General features: G+C 30.1%; 1 protein-coding gene across 1 annotated transcript; it reads right to left on the bottom strand.

The window, feature by feature from the left end:
• Positions 1–4,452: 4,452 nt before the first annotated feature.
• Positions 4,453–5,941, bottom strand: LOC101492843 (18 kDa seed maturation protein-like). The gene is made up of 2 exons (XM_004513943.4): positions 5,736–5,941; positions 4,453–4,809 (listed from the first exon to the last, which is right to left on the bottom strand). Exons 1-2 carry the CDS (start codon positions 5,841–5,843, stop codon positions 4,615–4,617), a joined length of 303 nt encoding a protein of 100 aa, XP_004514000.1. The 5' UTR covers positions 5,844–5,941; the 3' UTR covers positions 4,453–4,614.
• Between the last annotated feature and the right edge of the window lie 13,193 nt (positions 5,942–19,134).

Below are 19,134 nucleotides of genomic sequence, written 5' to 3'. Positions count from 1 at the left end.
TATATATATATATATATATATATATATATAATATTCTGAAAAGCATATGCATGACCTCAAATCTTTTCCTTCAGGCAGCAAGAAACAAGCCAAGAATAGAAAATCACATGTTGCTGCCAGATCTGATCCTCGAACTGAGTATGACAGTCCTATGGAATAGGGTGGCTTTCTCTCTCTTGTCAACATCACCTCAAAAGTTGAAATCAACCTAGGCCTTAAAGTTTTTGAAATGTTGCAACTCACATGGTCAAAGAAACAGCTTTGCACTCTTGATAAAAGAGAATAGACAAAGACATCTCAAGATCAAGTTACAAGGAAGCTGTGCATGCGCGAGGATGGCTTATGCCTGGCCTAAAAAGTTGAATGGAAGTTCTATAATTATGATGAAAAACCTTGGATCTTTTGTAATGAGTTCCAACGGTCATCAAAGAGCTTGGATCTCTATAAAATGCAGCAAGCTCTTCATCATAAAATACACAACACAATTGCATAAAAAGGTCAAGCATCAAAAATAAGAATAGAATCACGAATTAGAAATTAAACTCATTGATAGAATATGTGATAGGTTTGAAAATCGAATAAGTGGATTAATCGTTTTTCCCATCTGTTAAAACAAAAATCTAAAAAATCCCCTTATAATTTCAACTTTCAATTCGGTTAAATTTATTATATCAAAAGTCCTTACAAAACGACTCGAGTTATTACCTCTATTTACATTTTATCAATTGTATTTGACCCGTATGCGACAATGGATCAGGAGTCTTTACCTTCAATTGTTGGCCAAATTTTCCAAACTCTTTATTTTGTTGCCACTTAGCCTGCCTCTCCTCTTGTACCTTCTTTAAATTGTCTCCAACAATGTATCTTTTGTGTACAAGAGTAGAATAGTTTGTAAGCTCCATATGGTCTATGTTCCCTCTGATTTCAGGCCTCAATCCCCATTCAAATTGGTTTATCTTCCATTCTTCTGTGGGTGCATACTGGGCATGTGGGAAAATCTAGCCAGTTCTTCGAACTTAGGAACATACTCTACAATAGACATGTCTCTTTGTTTCATGTGCACAAATTCCAACTCCTTTTATCTTCTGGCACTTTTTAGATCATACTTGTCTAAAAAGGCCACCTCAAAGTTTTCCTAATTCATATGGGTTCCTTGAGTATGAAGATAAGTCCTTGCACTCCTCCACCAGTACTCTGCCCCACCCTTTAGTAGATGGGCAACAAATGCCACTCTTTGTTCTTCAGTACAAGGCACTACTTCAAATTCCTTCTTAATCTCATTCAGCCAAGCTTGGGTCTCTAAGGGATTGTGGCTGCCCTGGAATGTTGGAGGTTGAAAATTAAGAAAATCATAAAACACCCTATTGACATTTGGAGTGTCATCTCTTTGCATTGCCATTTGTTGTACCAGATTATGGATAACCGTTGCTTGCATTTGAATAGCTTCCATAACCCTTTCCCATGGTTCAGTAGTTAGTGGTGGAGTCATACTATCTTCAAGGGCAAGATTCCTCATAGATCCTTCAACCATAATTCTGCATAGCATACACAAAATACTAAGTTTGTCAGACTTAATATTAGGTGAAATGATAATTAGAATGTATAGTAAAACAAAGCTATTCTAATTCCTAACACATAACCCATAGTCCAAATGAATCGACATGGCTCTGATACCAAAATATAAGACACATTATCAGTTGTCTAGAATATGATAATTAGACCCATGCACCTTAATAAAATAGAGATAACTAATAATGAATAATAAATTAGAATCGCCATCATAACTGAAAACTACATTCACAAATATAGTTTACAACTTCTTTAGTAGATTCATAAAATATTACATCTTGAAAGTAAACTATGATTAATTGATTACATCATAAAATAAAACATCAAATTCTAATTCCACGAGTTTGGAATTGATCTTCTGATGCTAAATTCATATCTCATGTTCCGTTTCCAGAAAATCTGCAACCTCGTACTTGAGGATGAACTGCATCTGTCCAAGGACAGCTGGATGACAGTTTCATAATTATAAGAAAAGACCTTGGGCTTTTTGAATTGATTTTCCAACGGTCATAAAAAGCTTGACATATGAACTGAACATCATAAGACTTCTATAAAAGGCAGCAAACTCTTCTTCATCAAATACACAACACATTGCATTAAAAAAGATCAAGGATCTTAAAGCATTCAAGAAGCAACATCCATCCTCTCTTCATACTTTCTACAATCATACATTAGATCTTTGTAAATCCTTTGAGAAAGTATTAAGAATCAATCACTCTCATATCACATTGTAATTTCCACGTGAGATACACTTGGAAATATTTGAAACCTGATTGTAAGCTTCGTGAAGCTAAAGAATACACAATTTGTAATCTTCCTCTGTGAGAGGTTGATTTGTTTGAACATTAGTGAAATCTCACAAGAGTGTGAGGACTGAACGTAGCCTTCATTGGGTGAACCAATATAAAAATTGTGTGTGTCATTCTCATATTTTTCTCTCACTCTTTAGCTCAGCTCAAATATGAAAGTTTGAAAAATTCATCCTCACGATTTCCATCCTCTACGAGAGGATAGTTTTTAAAAACATTTGAAAATTATTTTTAACAGCAAAATCCCTATTCAACCCCCCTTCTAGTGATATTTAGCTACATCAATAAATAACTTAGGCGATATACTAAACCCTTAATAATTTAATCCTAAGTCCTTAAAGAATTATTTTTCATAAGAGTATAAAACATGAAAATAATTATACATCTCAAGTTAAAACTCTCAATCACACTCTAATTCTCCTAATCCATAATAACCCAAAGCAGTTTATTCAAAGAATTTAAGTGCTCAAAATCCTCATACTAGAAGAAATTAATGTAACATAACACAGTTTCATATACACATCAGAAGCAATAACAGTAACGAGCAAAAATCGTGCTCGACAAACATACTCACCTTAAATCTGGTTATGCGCATCTAATTAAATTTTTCCTAACATATAATTCATTCACAACCATAAACAGCGTGCATGTTTTAAATTACTGAAATTTTCAATGAAATCCCTAATCATAAAAAGAAAACCTTTAATAAAAAGAACTCACCGTTTGTGATAAGGGAGAAGACGATATTTTGATTAAATTTGTTTTTAAGCTCCTATTTTTTTTGAATTGCAACTTTGACTCAAGTTTTTCAGTTTTGGGTTATTATCCCATGTTTCATTGATTAAGTAAATTTAGACATTAAAATGGTTTTAATAATGTTTTTGATTTAAATGATTTGAAAAATTAAAGAAAACGAAAGGTTTAAAGATTGGGATTAAAGGATTTTCTCACTCTAAGAACAAAAAGGGAAGGTGTTTCTCAGAAGAAGAAAAAAAACACTGGTCACGAGAAGTGATATTTAAGATTGTAAAATGAAAATTATTTCATTACTCTTCATAGGGAAGGTGTTTCTCAGAAGAAGAAAAAAAACACTGGTCACGAGAAGTGATATTTAAGATTGTAAAATAAAAATTATTTCATTACTCTTCATTTATCTAAATATTATAATGATGCCTTTTTTTGAATTAATTAAATTTTAAATTAATTATTTTACTTTTAAATTAATAATTTTATTAATTAATTTCTAGAGTTAACAGCGTAGATATGTTTTTACAATAAGAAATCTAAAATTTTTAGAGTTTGAATTCAAATATGAAAATTTGTAATTTGAAGATGAAAATAATTAAAATTAAAAGTTGTTAAATTTTATAAAAAATTGAAATTGAAAATGAAAGTTATTAAATTCTTATTATTTAATTAATTAATTAGTTTAATTTTTAGTTAAATAATTAAATAAATTAATAAAATAATATTTAAATTTAAATATTATTTAATCAATAATAATTTTACAGTCATCATATGCTATTTCATATAGCATTAACTATGTTAGTATTTTTTAACTAAAAAATTTATAAAGAACTTGCTTAAAATAGATTAGAATTTACATAAATATAAATCAAATAAAAAATTATAAAATTCTTTTTTTATAAAATGAAATATATTTACAAAAGCTGAAAACATATAAATCAAATATAAACAATAATAAACTAAATAGATCAAAAATTAAGATTTATGATAAATTATGTATCCATTATATCAATTATTTACTTAATCATTAATAATTTATATTATTTATTTTATTCTGTTAAATAAAATCACTTCATAGTATCAAATCCCTTCATTTCTACTCTAAAAATAATCTAAAGTTCCAATTGTCCAATTACATAAGTAGTTGTCAACCAACATATCTCTCAATCTATAATGCCGGCAAGATATTATTGTACGTAAAATGTTTTTTTGCATCTTAAGAACATCACTAAACTTAATTATTTATGGTTATTAAACCTCTTACTTCATTTTTACCCAATCACATGTTCTATTTTGATTGAAACAAAGGGAAATTACAATTGCACGATTCAAAACGTTCCACGTACACGTAGGAACTTTCACAAGCTCATACCAAAAAATAAAAGGGAATGACACAAACAGGACAACGACCGAAGATGAAAACAAACAAACCATACCCCCTAACAACATTAACTAACTTTTTTTTTTCCGATACATATAAAACCTAATTCTAAGGGTAAGTGCCGCCAGTTCCATACCCAGTGCCAGTAGTGTGGTGTCGACCCTGCCCCAAGTGCCCAGCGGTGGCCGCAGCGTTGTGTTGATGCGCTGCCTGCTTATCTAGCTCCGCCTGGTTAACCCTTTCTTCTTTCTTTTGAGTTGCCATCTCCTTTTGCAAGGGATCATGTGCCGTCATCTTCTCCGTCTGTTAATTTAAACTACAAATTAGACATTCATACATGAATTCAACCACTAAATACGTGTAATGTGTATTTTCATTTTGAATTTATTTGACATTAATTAAAATAATTGTTGTTGTTTAAAAAATAAAATACTAATTAATATATATTTTTTTTTAAATATATGTTTTTATAATTTTTAAAAATATAAATAATTATTTAAATAAAAAATATAAATAATTAAAAAGTAAATCGCTCCTTAAAAATTAAAAAGAAGTTTGTAAAAAAATTAAAAAGAAGTTTGTAAAAGAATAAAAAAATTATTTTCACAAAATAAAATAAATTACGTTTTAATAATTAAATAGGAGTAAATTATTTTGATTCTATTTATTGATCAGTTTAATCCATATATAAAACTACTAACAAATGTCCATTTATAAAACTACTAACAAATAAAATACTAAAAATATATTTGCAATTTTTGGTATATTAAGATTTATAGATATTTTTGTAGTTAAAAAACAAAATAGTTGTTTAAACTAGAAATAGGATAGTAGATTGGTCCACTCTGTTCAGTGTACCTGTTATTAATCCACTAAAGAATCGGATGAAACAAGTTAATTTAGATAATCGAATCCAAAATACCATTCTATTCTACATCATAGTTGGCAACTCATCCCACTTTTTTAATGGATAAACTGACCAGACTAAATTATGTAGATAAATTTAAAATTTACACTCAACTACCTTAAAATAACAAACATGCAGAAAAATTTAAATTTTCAACTCAACCACCTTAAAATAACAAACAAAACGAAACAATGACAAATTCGACTCGATTTATCATCCTAATTTAATCCTAAATATTAGTCCTATTCAGCGTAGCTAAATTTATTAAACAAAATAGATAAATGAATATATTATACAATTAATCAATAAAAAAAAAAGTAACCTTCTCTTGGACATTGGCCTTGGTCTTCTCCATACCAGATTTGGCAGAAGCACCAATGTTGGCAGCTGTTTCCTTAATGTTCTCTCCCACTTTCTTTCCTCCCTGCATTTTCAATTATTTTTTTCAACTATCGATTCTTTGATTGTTCCTTTCTATATGTTTTTTCTAGAATGCGTTCTCTTTTTGCTTAGTGCATATAGTGCACTCTTTATTTTCCATTTATAGATATAGATTTATTTTGGTGCCAAACCACCTCATATATACGCGTGTCACATTGAAGAAAACGTGGCCAGTTAAACGTCTTCCACGTATTTGTCATATGTCATTAATAACATTAGTTAAAAATAGGGACACGTGGCAGACACCCACTTGAGGGAATTTTTCGGACTGGTCATCATCATCACCAAACGCTTCGAATCGTTGTACGCTGAAACAAATTAATCTGTATTCAATTATTTCGATCACACTTTCTCGTAGTTGGACGGATGTTTAACTATGGGCGACAACCCCTCTTCTCATACAAATTTATTAATTGAATTATATTATTTTTTAAAATACCATAGTAATAATTTATAAAAAACTTTTACTAATCAAAAATAATTTAATTCCCGTTCGATTAATTTTTGAAGTTGTCTTTAAGTGTAGTTGTCGCATCACAAATTTTCACGAATATATTCTAAGTGTTAGAATTTATTAGATCACCTTTTACATAATTTTCATTTGAGGTGTGTTAATGTTGTCGGAAGTCAATAAATACGGAATATATCGTAAAAGGTTTAAAAAATTGGCTATATATGGTTGGTATGAGGATAATAATAAAGTGAATGAGTTGTTAAATAGGTAACTTTAAATTAAAAGGCAGTGCAATTTTGCCTTTTGCTATGTTCATAACCATTTTAATAAATATCAAAATAATCTAAAATTCTAATCCACTAAGACATAAATATATATATATATATATATATATTAGATGACCACATTTCGAAGAATTAAAATAGATTAGAAAAAATCTATTAAAGATAAAAATATCAAAATTATAATCCATTATGAATCATGTACTTCTTAGACGAATAACAGTGACTAAGAACCAAAATGAATTACAATAAATCTAGTAAAAACTCAATTTATGTAAAATTCTAATCCATTGAGACTTATGCACATATTGAACGAACTACATTGCCTAAAAACTAAAACAGATTAGAATAAACTTGTTACAGAAAAAAACCTAAAGCCTTAATCCATTGAGACTGATGCACTTATTGGACGAACCATATTGACAAAGAACGAAAATGGACTAGAATAAACCTAATAAATACCAAAATGAACTAAAATCTTACTTATGCACTTATTGGACGATTTACATTGCCTAAGAACCAAAATGGATTACAATAAATCTATTAAAGACCAAAATGACCTAACATATTAATCCATTGAGACTTATGTACTTATTAGACGAACTACAATGACTAAGAACGTAAATGGACAAAAATAAACCTATTAATGACCAATATGACCTAAACTCTTAATCCATTAAGACTTATGCACTTATTGAATTAACTACATTGCCTAAGAACCAAAATGGATTTGAATAAACCTATTAAAGACATTAATGAACTAAAATCTTAATCTATCGAGACATAAGCCCCTATTGGATGAACTACATTGACTAAGAACAAAAATGACTAATATAAATTGAGTAATGACGAAAATGACCTAAAATCTTAATCCATTGAGATTTATGCACTTATTGACGAACTACATTGTCTAAGAACCATAATGGATTATAATAACTTTATTAAAAACAAAAATGACCTAAAATCTTAATCCATTGAAACTAACGCACTTATCAGACGTACTACAATGTAGAGTTGTGCAAAAAATCCGGTTATGAGACCAAAATCTAAAACCACATTCAAATCTATTTTAAATATCTAATTAAAATAATATGGTTATAATCTGTTTATTTATAAACCGGTTGGATACCCCCTTATGTTTTATATTTGAATTTGGTTTTTATCCAATCAACTCCATAAAGCTCTAAATCCCCATAACTCCTAAATAATTCTGATTTTGCTATCACCCCGCCGACCTTCCACTTTTCGACAACATTTTCTGACAATTTATTACTAAATTCATTGAGATATTACTAAATTCATTGAGATATTACTAACTTCATTTAATCAATTGTTTATTACTAACCTACCATACTATATGATAACTAGTTAATAAACTAAGATATTTAATATTTATTGAGGAAGACTAAAAAACGATAAACTAAATATTTTAAATATAATTTTTTAAATTATTGATTTTTAAAGGATGATTTTTTTTAAATGTTACATTAATATATTACGTTGGAAATAATATTGAAATTTAGATATTGCTCATACTTAACTTAATTATAAATGCTCAAGAAAAAAATTAATATATTAAATCCATTAATATTTTAAATTTATTAAATTTTGTGGTGGTGGTGTCCATCTCGGTGTTGGAAGCAAACTTTTAAGTGTTTGTATTTTCTGTGGCTTTATTATGGTGAGTAATTGTTAAATTTGATCGAAGAAACTTTGAAGTGTTTGTATTTTCTACGATTATAGTAATAAGCAATTTATTGAACTAGTATGAATCAAAATTGGTGGTCTTAATGAAGTTAGTAATAAATCAATTTTAATCACAAGTTATTATAAGCAATTGAACATGTTCAATTTTAATCACAAGATAAAGCAATTGTATGGTTGATGTATGTTTTTTATTGAGCTTTCATTTTGTAAAAATAATCGATTTTTAAATATGAATAGTCGACTTTTTTAAATAACCAGTTTTTAAAAATAAATATTAAAAATAACTAAATTTTAACCAGTTTTGAAAAAAAAATTAATTTTCAAATTGAATTTTTCGAAATCGGTTGCTTAATTAGAAGTCGGTTATTTAGACATAACCAATTTTACAATTGGTTTTATAACCGGTTTAAAACCAAATAATGGATTTGGTTATAAATCTAAATCCATATATTGGTTTTTAAATGGATATGGTTTGACTGTTTGTTAAAAGCCAACCATGCACAACCCTACTACAATGGCTCAAAACCAAAATACACTAGAATTATTGAGACAAAATATCTCTCAAATGTTTTAATGATAACAAATTTGTTTCAATGATTATACATGTTATCTAATTTGTGCTTTGGAATGCATCAAATTTAGAAAACAGGTTCTTCACCTTTTTGATCAAATGAAGTGTCGTTACACATGTTTTAAATGTCCTCTACGTGAGAGGATAAACAAGTGGATGATGAAATTATAACCTTTATGTTAGAGGATAAAATAGTACCGAAAAAGGATGAATTTATGAACAGAAGACAAACGATGTTGAATAAGAGGATGAATTTATATCCTCTATGTTAGATGATAAAAAAAAAAACAGAAGATAAAATGTCCGTTCATCCACGTACATGGAAAAAGGAGTAAAAGTACCAAAGTACAAAAGGTGGTGTCCTTGACTAAAAACGTTAGACCCTGCAAAGATGGACTAGAATAAACCTAGTAAAGACTATAATGACCTAAAATCTTAATCCATTGAGACTTATGCTCTTAGTGGACGAACTACATTGCCTAAGAAACAAAATGGATCAAAATAAACCATTTTAAAACAAAGTGGACTGCTGATGAAAATACTAAGGTACTACTAAAAATCTAAAGCTCATTTATTTCTAACGTGTGTTTTGAGTAAGGAAGAATATGACAAAATCGAAGAATGCAAAAGCGCTAAGGAACTATTGGATACCTTGAAAATTCATCATGAAGGGACATGGGAGTACGAGAATTTGAATTGTTCAAAATGAAGGATGAGGAAACAATTGATGAAATGTTTTCAAGACTCGCTATTATATTAAATAGCTTGCATTCCTTGGGAAAAGAATACTTTGTCCAAGAGAGGATAAGAAAAATTTTAAGGAGTCTACCAAGAGAATGAAGACCAATGGTGACTGCCATACAAAAGCAAGAAATTTGGCCACCATGAAATTAGAAGATCTGATTGGAACACTAAGAGCACATGAACCATTGTTAATCTCATATAAACCAAGCAAAAAGGGAAAAATGGTTGCTCTTAAAACAAATCAAACCGAATATCCTATATTCGAGGATGAGGATGAGGATGAACTCGCCCTGATATCTAAAAGGATTCAGAGGATAATGAATCGTAGAGGACAAGATAAAAGACCTTATCAAAAGGAAAAATCTGATAAAAGTCAGATAACTTGTTTTAGATGCAACAAGATAAGAGACTACAAAACTGAATGTCCTTTAAGTAAAAGAAACCCAAGAAGACTTCACTACAAAAGTAAATCTATGATGGCTACATGGGATGACAGTGATGGCTCATCCTCTAAACATGAAAAAGAAGAAGAAGCAAATCTCTATCTTAGGGAAAATTCAGATATTGAAAAGGTAATCACAAAAGAACTTTGCCCAACATGTGAAAAATAAGAAATAGAATTTGACAATCTATTAAATGACTCAAACACTCTATCTAATAAATGTGGTTTTCTTAAAAATCCACTTTATGAGATAAAGAAACTTAATGAGGAACTTTAAACCAAGAATTAAAAATATGAAAAAATCATTATGGATTTGCAGCAATCTCATAAAAGAATGTATGAGCAGCAAAAGATTTTTAACAAAAGGAATGTCAAAATTCATCCTCTAGGAGAGGAAACAGAAAACATAAGTTTAAAAATAAAAGTTGACGAACTAAAAAGGGACATTTCCAATTTTGTTAAATCTTTTGAGACCTTCCAAAATATTATGAGTTCTCAATCTGAAAATTTTGACAAAGCTGATATCTTTTCTAAAAGTTCTCAAAAGAAAAAAATATATCATTTTTTTTCTACCTAAAAAATTAGAGGATAAACCAAAATGTCGTCATTGCAAAAAACCAGAACATATTCTTAAAAATTGTCATGCGAGAAAAAAGGCTGAACAAATCATGAAAGAATGTTCGTTTTGTGGTAAGCATGGGCATCTTGACTCTACTTGCTATCAAAAAATAAAAATTCTTACAAAAGTAAATACTAACCAAGAAGAACCCAACACACTATGGGTACCTAAGTCACTTTTAAACTCTAACATAGAATCATCCTCTGACCAACAAAATAAAGCCTTGGTTTTTGGACAGTGGATAAACATTGCTTTATTTCTTTAGAGAAAAAGGGCGGAGGATCAATTACTTTTGGAAATAATGATAAAACTCAAATTAAAGGAACCAATGCTATTGGAAAAATTAACTCCGCTAAAGTAGAGGATGTCCAATATGTGGATGGTTTAAAATTAACTCCGCTAAAGCATGGGCATCTTGACTCTACTTGCTATCAAAAAATAAAAATTCTTACAAAAGTAAATACTAACCAAGAAGAACCCAACACACTATGGGTACCTAAGTCACTTTTAAACTCTAACATAGAATCATCCTCTGACCAACAAAATAAAGCCTTGGTTTTTGGACAGTGGATAAACATTGCTTTATTTCTTTAGAGAAAAAGGACGGAGGATCAATTACTTTTGGAAATAATGATAAAACTCAAATTAAAGGAACCAATGCTATTGGAAAAATTAACTCCGCTAAAGTAGAGGATGTCCAATATGTGGATGGTTTAAAATATAATATGCTAAGTATCCACCAACTTTGTGATAGCGGCTTTGAAGTAATCTTTAAACCTACTATCTACGAGGTTAAACATTCACTCTCATGTAAAGTTTTCTTCTCTGGAATTAGAAAGATGAATTTGTATGTTTTATATTTGGATGATTTACCTATTGAATCTTGTTTTATGTCTATTGAAAAGGATAAATGAATTTGGCACAAACGAACGGGTCATACAAGCTTGAACACTATTTCTAAATTATCCAAAATTGAATTAGTTAAACGAAAACAAGTTAAAAGTAGTTTTCACTCTAAAAATATTATCTCAACAAATCAATGTTTTGTACTTCTTCATATTGATCTCTTTACTTAGGTTCTATTTTAAAACATAATGATGAAGCTTTTGAGGCATTTCGAAAATTTTGCGAGAAGATTCAAAATGAAAAAGGAACAAACATTATCTCTATAAGAAGTGATCATCGAGGAGAATTTGAAAATGAATCTTTCAAACATCTTTTTGATGAAAACGAGATATCACACATTTTTTCTTGTCCAAGAACTCCTCAGCAAAATGAAGTTGTTGAAAGAAAAAATAGAACTTTACAAGAAATGGCTAGAACTATTTTAAATGAAGCAAACATTGAAAAATATTTTTGGGCTAAAGCTATTAACACAACTTGTTATGTTTCAAACTGAGTCTCCATTAGAAAAATCTTAAACAAAACTCCATACGAACTATGGAAAGGTAGAAAACCAAATATCTCATATTTTCATATATTTGGATGTTATTGCTACATCTTAAATAATAAATAAAATTTGCGAAAGTTTGATCCAAAATCTGATAAAGGTATCTTTTTGGGATACTCCACGTCTTCAAAAGGATATAAAATACATAACCTTAAAAATCAAAATGTGGAGGAATCCGTGCATGTTATTTTTGATGAGTTTGAGGACTTGTGTTCATAAAATATGAATAAAAATGTCAAAGATAAACCTTGATCCTCCAAAACTCAAGATTCAAATGAAGAGGATAAATCTGACACAACCTCGTAGCAACCTCCAAGAGGATGGAAGTTGGTAACTTATCATCCTCATAACCAGATCATTGGAAACATTGTTGATGATGTTAGGACTACACAATCTTTAAAATGAAACGTAAACAACATGGCAATGATTTATCAAGTTGAACCAAAAACAACTGATCAAGCAATTATTGAAAAATCATGGGTGGTGGTTATGATGGAAGAATTGTCACAATTTGAAAAGGAACAACATACAGGATCTAGTACATAATCCTCAAGACAAAACCATCATTGGAACAAGATGGATATTCAAAAATAAATTAAATGATGATGGAAAAGTCATCAGAAACAAAGCAAGACTAGTGGCACAATAATACGATCAACAAGAAGAAATTGACTACGATGAAATTTTTGCAACTATTGCTAGACTTTTAGCTTTTAGAATACTTCTTGCTTATGCCACTCATAAAGGTATTAAAATATTCCAAATGGATGTTAAAAGTGCCTTTTTGAATAGTTTCTTAAGTGAGGAAGTATATGTTTACCAACCTCCTGACTTTGTGAACGAGAAGAAGCCTAATCAAGTGGTCAAACTCTCAAAAGCTCTTTACGGATTAAAGCAAACCCCTCAAGCTTGGTATGAGAGGTTAATTTCCTTCTTAAAAGAAAATAGATTCTCAAGAGGACAGATTAACACTACACTCTTCAAGAAAATTCTTAAAGAGGAATTATTGATTGTTCAAATATAAGTTGACGACATAATCTTTGGGTCTACAAATGAAAAGATGCATGAAGATTTTTCTAACCTCATACAAAGTGAATTTGAAATGAGCATGATGAAGAATTGAGATTTTTTCTTGGTTTATAAGTTAAACAATTGTGAACAACATCTTTATTTTTCAGGAAAAATATACCAAAGATCTTCTAAAAAATTACAACATGAATGAAGCCAAAATAATGACTACTCTCATGCACCCATCTTCAACGTTACATAAAGATGATGAAGGAAAATCCATATTTGAAAAAGAATATATGGGAAAGATTGGATCATTATTATACCTAACAACTAGCAGACCATACATAGTATTTGCAGTAGGTCTGTGTGCCAGGCTTCAATCATCATCTAAAGAATCAAATCTTACTACTGTAAAAAGAATCTTTAGATATCTTGTTGGCACAATTGATCTTGGTTTATGGTAAAAACAAGACCCAAATCTAGATCTTACAACATATTGCGATGCTGACTATGTGGGAGATAACGTAGAAAGAAAAAACACAAGTGGAGCCTGTCAATTTCTTTGTCAGGCACTCATCAGTTGGTCATGCAAAAAATAAAATAGCATTGCCTTATCAACTACTAAAATGAATATGTATCAGCTGGAAATTGATGTTCCCAAATTCTATGGTTAAGAAATAAACTGGAAGACTATTCACTAAGGTGCGTATAGATACCTATCTTCTGTGACAATACTAATGTAATAAATCTTTCAAAAAATCTCATACAACACTTTAGATCTAAACATATTGAAATTAAACATCACTTCATATAAGATCATGTTCAAAAAAAGGATATTGAATTAATTTTTATTGAAACAGAGAACCAACTTGCAAAATTTTTTACTTAACCTCTTCAGGAAGAACATTTTAAATGTATTTTAGAAAAACTCTCTATTACCAGAGTGTCAATATCGAAATAAAAATGTTTAAAAAAATATCTTGGTTAAAAATCCATCCTCCCTATGTATGAGGATGAACCAAATAGTTAAATATTGTTCTCCTTATGTCTGAGGATGAACCAATTAGTTAAGTACCATTCTCCTTCAAATCTGAAGATGAACCAAAAGGTAAGAAAAATTAAATTACTTCCTTTGCACGCGTCTCGCTGGTGACACTGTCTCTCTCTCTCTCTACCACCTCCTCGTGACCAACGAGTATTAACTCCCAAAACGGCTACTTCTCCCTTGAAAAGACAACTCTACTCTAACCTCTAATGATTGAATACTAACTCACTACTCTCTCTCTAACGGTTACATAATCCCTCAAATTATTTTTTCAAGACATTTTCAAAACACTATCTTCATTCCAAAACACAATTCCTCAAGTCCCCTATCTGAAAATGGCTCGAACTAAATTTTCTACAAAACAAAAATTCTCAGCAAAACTCTTCAGATAGTCTATCTGAGAGTTTGTCTAGTGATTCGTATCACTCACAAGAGGAAGCAATTGCACCAGATCTCGTACAACCAGAGCCCGTCAATATCATTCATACTCTTTTATTCACGACCAATCCTCATATCCTCTCATCTCCTCCTCCTCCTCCTCATCTCACCTCCACCAAACCAAGACAAGCCTTGTCATTTAAATCTTCTGCTTCTGCCCCCACCAGATGTTCCTCACGTCGAATGTCTAGAGAACTTTCTTCCATGAAACCACCACAAGACAACACCATAAATGTCATAAATTCAAATGATTCTAAAATTATTAAATATGATATTTCCAATCCCAAAACCTCTACCTTGAAAACCTCCCAAAAGGAAGTCTCCTTCAAACCAAAACCTTGCGTATCCTCCTCTAAAATCAAATAAAAAATTCCTCTGTTTGACTCTGAAGCTTTAGAAACATGGTATACTGAAAAGTGGCAAGAAAAATCTGTAGTAAACAATCAACATTTATAGTGTATGCTATTTGTAATTTATAATTAAAATAATTTAGAACAACATACATTATAACCAAATAAGCAGAGGCAATAAAAAGTCAATGATAAGCATATTACCTCATGAGAACATACACATAAACATTGATATAACTCTAATAATATAACGGTGGACATTTTGTCTAATTAATCAAAATAAAATCAATAAATATTCATAATAATAATAATAATAATAATGAGTTATTCTCGCCTATTTGTACGGACAATGGGTCATCAGGTTAATCAATCCCTTCTACTCATGTAGTCAATTACTCAAGGTAAGAATGACTAAAAACATTGGATCCAAACATAGATGATTAAAAGACTTTTAACGTGGTCGTAGTGTGGGAAAACGTCGTCACGTCTCCCACCTCTCTCAACACAGTTAAACTCCTTTTAACTTCACAAGTTTTTTTTTTTTCTTTAAGAAAAAAATTAGTAACTAGTACATGTACAAAAATACTTATAATAAACATACAATTCGATAATTATCACTTCATATAAGATCATGTTCAAAAAAAGGATATTGAATTAATTTTTATTGAAACAGAGAACCAACTTGCAAAATTTTTTACTTAACCTCTTCAGGAAGAACATTTTAAATGTATTTTAGAAAAACTCTCTATTACCAGAGTGTCAATATCGAAATAAAAATGTTTAAAAAAATATCTTGGTTAAAAATCCATCCTCCCTATGTATGAGGATGAACCAAATAGTTAAATATTGTTCTCCTTATGTCTGAGGATGAACCAATTAGTTAAGTACCATTCTCCTTCAAATCTGAAGATGAACCAAAAGGTAAGAAAAATTAAATTACTTCCTTTGCACGCGTCTCGCTGGTGACACTGTCTCTCTCTCTCTCTACCACCTCCTCGTGACCAACGAGTATTAACTCCCAAAACGGCTACTTCTCCCTTGAAAAGACAACTCTACTCTAACCTCTAATGATTGAATACTAACTCACTACTCTCTCTCTAACGGTTACATAATCCCTCAAATTATTTTTTCAAGACATTTTCAAAACACTATCTTCATTCCAAAACACAATTCCTCAAGTCCCCTATCTGAAAATGGCTCGAACTAAATTTTCTACAAAACAAAAATTCTCAGCAAAACTCTTCAGATAGTCTATCTGAGAGTTTGTCTAGTGATTCGTATCACTCACAAGAGGAAGCAATTGCACCAGATCTCGTACAACCAGAGCCCGTCAATATCATTCATACTCTTTTATTCACGACCAATCCTCATATCCTCTCATCTCCTCCTCCTCCTCCTCATCTCACCTCCACCAAACCAAGACAAGCCTTGTCATTTAAATCTTCTGCTTCTGCCCCCACCAGATGTTCCTCACGTCGAATGTCTAGAGAACTTTCTTCCATGAAACCACCACAAGACAACACCATAAATGTCATAAATTCAAATGATTCTAAAATTATTAAATATGATATTTCCAATCCCAAAACCTCTACCTTGAAAACCTCCCAAAAGGAAGTCTCCTTCAAACCAAAACCTTGCGTATCCTCCTCTAAAATCAAATAAAAAATTCCTCTGTTTGACTCTGAAGCTTTAGAAACATGGTATACTGAAAAGTGGCAAGAAAAATCTGTAGTAAACAATCAACATTTATAGTGTATGCTATTTGTAATTTATAATTAAAATAATTTAGAACAACATACATTATAACCAAATAAGCAGAGGCAATAAAAAGTCAATGATAAGCATATTACCTCATGAGAACATACACATAAACATTGATATAACTCTAATAATATAACGGTGGACATTTTGTCTAATTAATCAAAATAAAATCAATAAATATTCATAATAATAATAATAATAATAATGAGTTATTCTCGCCTATTTGTACGGACAATGGGTCATCAGGTTAATCAATCCCTTCTACTCATGTAGTCAATTACTCAAGGTAAGAATGACTAAAAACATTGGATCCAAACATAGATGATTAAAAGACTTTTAACGTGGTCGTAGTGTGGGAAAACGTCGTCACGTCTCCCACCTCTCTCAACACAGTTAAACTCCTTTTAACTTCACAAGTTTTTTTTTTTTCTTTAAGAAAAAAATTAGTAACTAGTACATGTACAAAAATACTTATAATAAACATACAATTCGATAATTAAAATTTATTGTTGTTTAATCATAGTCATCAAACAATGAAAATAATACTTTGTGCTCAACTCAACAGCTAAATTATAAGGCAATAATTTAAAAATAGCATCAATAAGAACTCAATCGCAGTTTATGTGAATTAGAATTATTCTTATGCAAAAATAGCTAGCAGTCATGTTTATTTCACTTAGAAAACCAATTAAGTATAATCTATAGGTCATTGTTTTTTTAACTCAATTAAATAATCAAAATAATGTTTCAAGTAAGTAAAGGATAGTCAAATCAACTAGTGATGATGAACTTAATTTTCTTAATTGCCTAAAACAATCAGTAACAACAATAGAAATGACACTTAAATTAAACTTAATCAACAATCAGACAAAAGAAATATTAAATTATCTCACTTTTAAACATTCCTAACAACTCTAGACTCTATACACAAATTCCCTTCAAAACCATTTAGAACACCTAAACCACAAGCAATTTTATATTGACAAAACCAAAACACAAGGTAGAGCCCAACCACAAGAGAGCATTAATATAACGAGAAACAAAACATAGTTTTCCTATATCAAAAGCCAAATATAAGTATGCAATACATCCTTTTCAAAACCAGTAAAATAAATTTTAAAAACAACAAAATACTCTAGTTTTGTAAGAATCTTATTTCAATGAATTAGGTCCCCAGAGAGAAAGTTATGCTTGCTTAATGTAAGTCATACATACACACTATATATGCAGACCTTTGTCTGGTTTGTAAATTTTGCAAGAATAACTCTAAATAAATTTATTCAAAATACTCCTATTTGCTAAGAAGACTCCAAGTGAAAAGATCACTTACCCTGAAGGTTACCAACATCACTTATTCTTACCAACATCACATATTATGTTTGATGTAGTGCTACCAAATGATTTCTACAATAGTACTACGTTAACTATTTCAGCAAACACTAATCAATAAATCCATTCAACATGAAATATACAAGTTATAATGTTAAATCAGATTAGTCAATCTGAGTAGTACAAGTGTTGGTTGGCTAACTTATTAAGTGAGTGGTATAAAGGAAAAGACAAGTATACTTTCTTCTCTGGTAAAAAGTCATGAAGTCAACAATCATCTAGACAAAGATTAGCTTTTGACATCGCATGCAAATTTAATTTTCCTCAAAGACAGTAAATAACACACATACAAGTTTTTGTGAATTCATTCCTTAAACAAATTTTATTCACAACTATGTGTATTTGTTTGTACTGCAACAAACATTATCAACATTCATGAGCAATAATGTCTCATCAAACTAATACCAACCATAATGCACAATAATCTTGTTTGCTTGGGACTAGTGTTTTACTAATATTATTGCGGAAATTAATCGAATGTAATATGTCATTTAGTACAAAGTGTTATCAAATAGGTGCTCTTGCAGCACTATAGTATACCGGAATTTGAGCAAACCACTAATTTATGCGAATGACAACACTGCTAAAGGCGAGAATAGCCCAAGCTTACTTTAAAAAACCTACTTAATGATAAATTGATAACTAATATTGCTAACAATTATCTGTGCTAACAAATAGGCCAGTGAATTCTCCTTTATTTGTTTTTTGTTTTTAGTGGTCTTTATACATTTGGTCTAACCAAAAAAAGGCAGCATAAATAATCAAACAACTATTATAAAAATCTTACCCGATTATGGATGTAACAACAATTTAGAAATGAAACCGGCTACCAAAATACACGGATAACCCAACTATAAAAAAACTAGTGATACAAAAGTAAGATTAAGCCGTTCTACAACAAACCCATATCTTAATCAACAACCAACCCAATTTTCAGTTAATCGGCAAAGCTTAAACATTTCCAAACTAACTATCAGTGAGCAATAAGAGGAAATGAAATACGAAAAAAAAAAATAAC

This window comes from Cicer arietinum, chromosome 3 (assembly GCF_000331145.2).
Source record: "Cicer arietinum cultivar CDC Frontier isolate Library 1 chromosome 3, Cicar.CDCFrontier_v2.0, whole genome shotgun sequence".
In the NCBI taxonomy this organism is placed as follows: domain Eukaryota; kingdom Viridiplantae; phylum Streptophyta; class Magnoliopsida; order Fabales; family Fabaceae; genus Cicer; species Cicer arietinum.
This window is presented reverse-complemented; position numbering and strand designations above follow the sequence as displayed.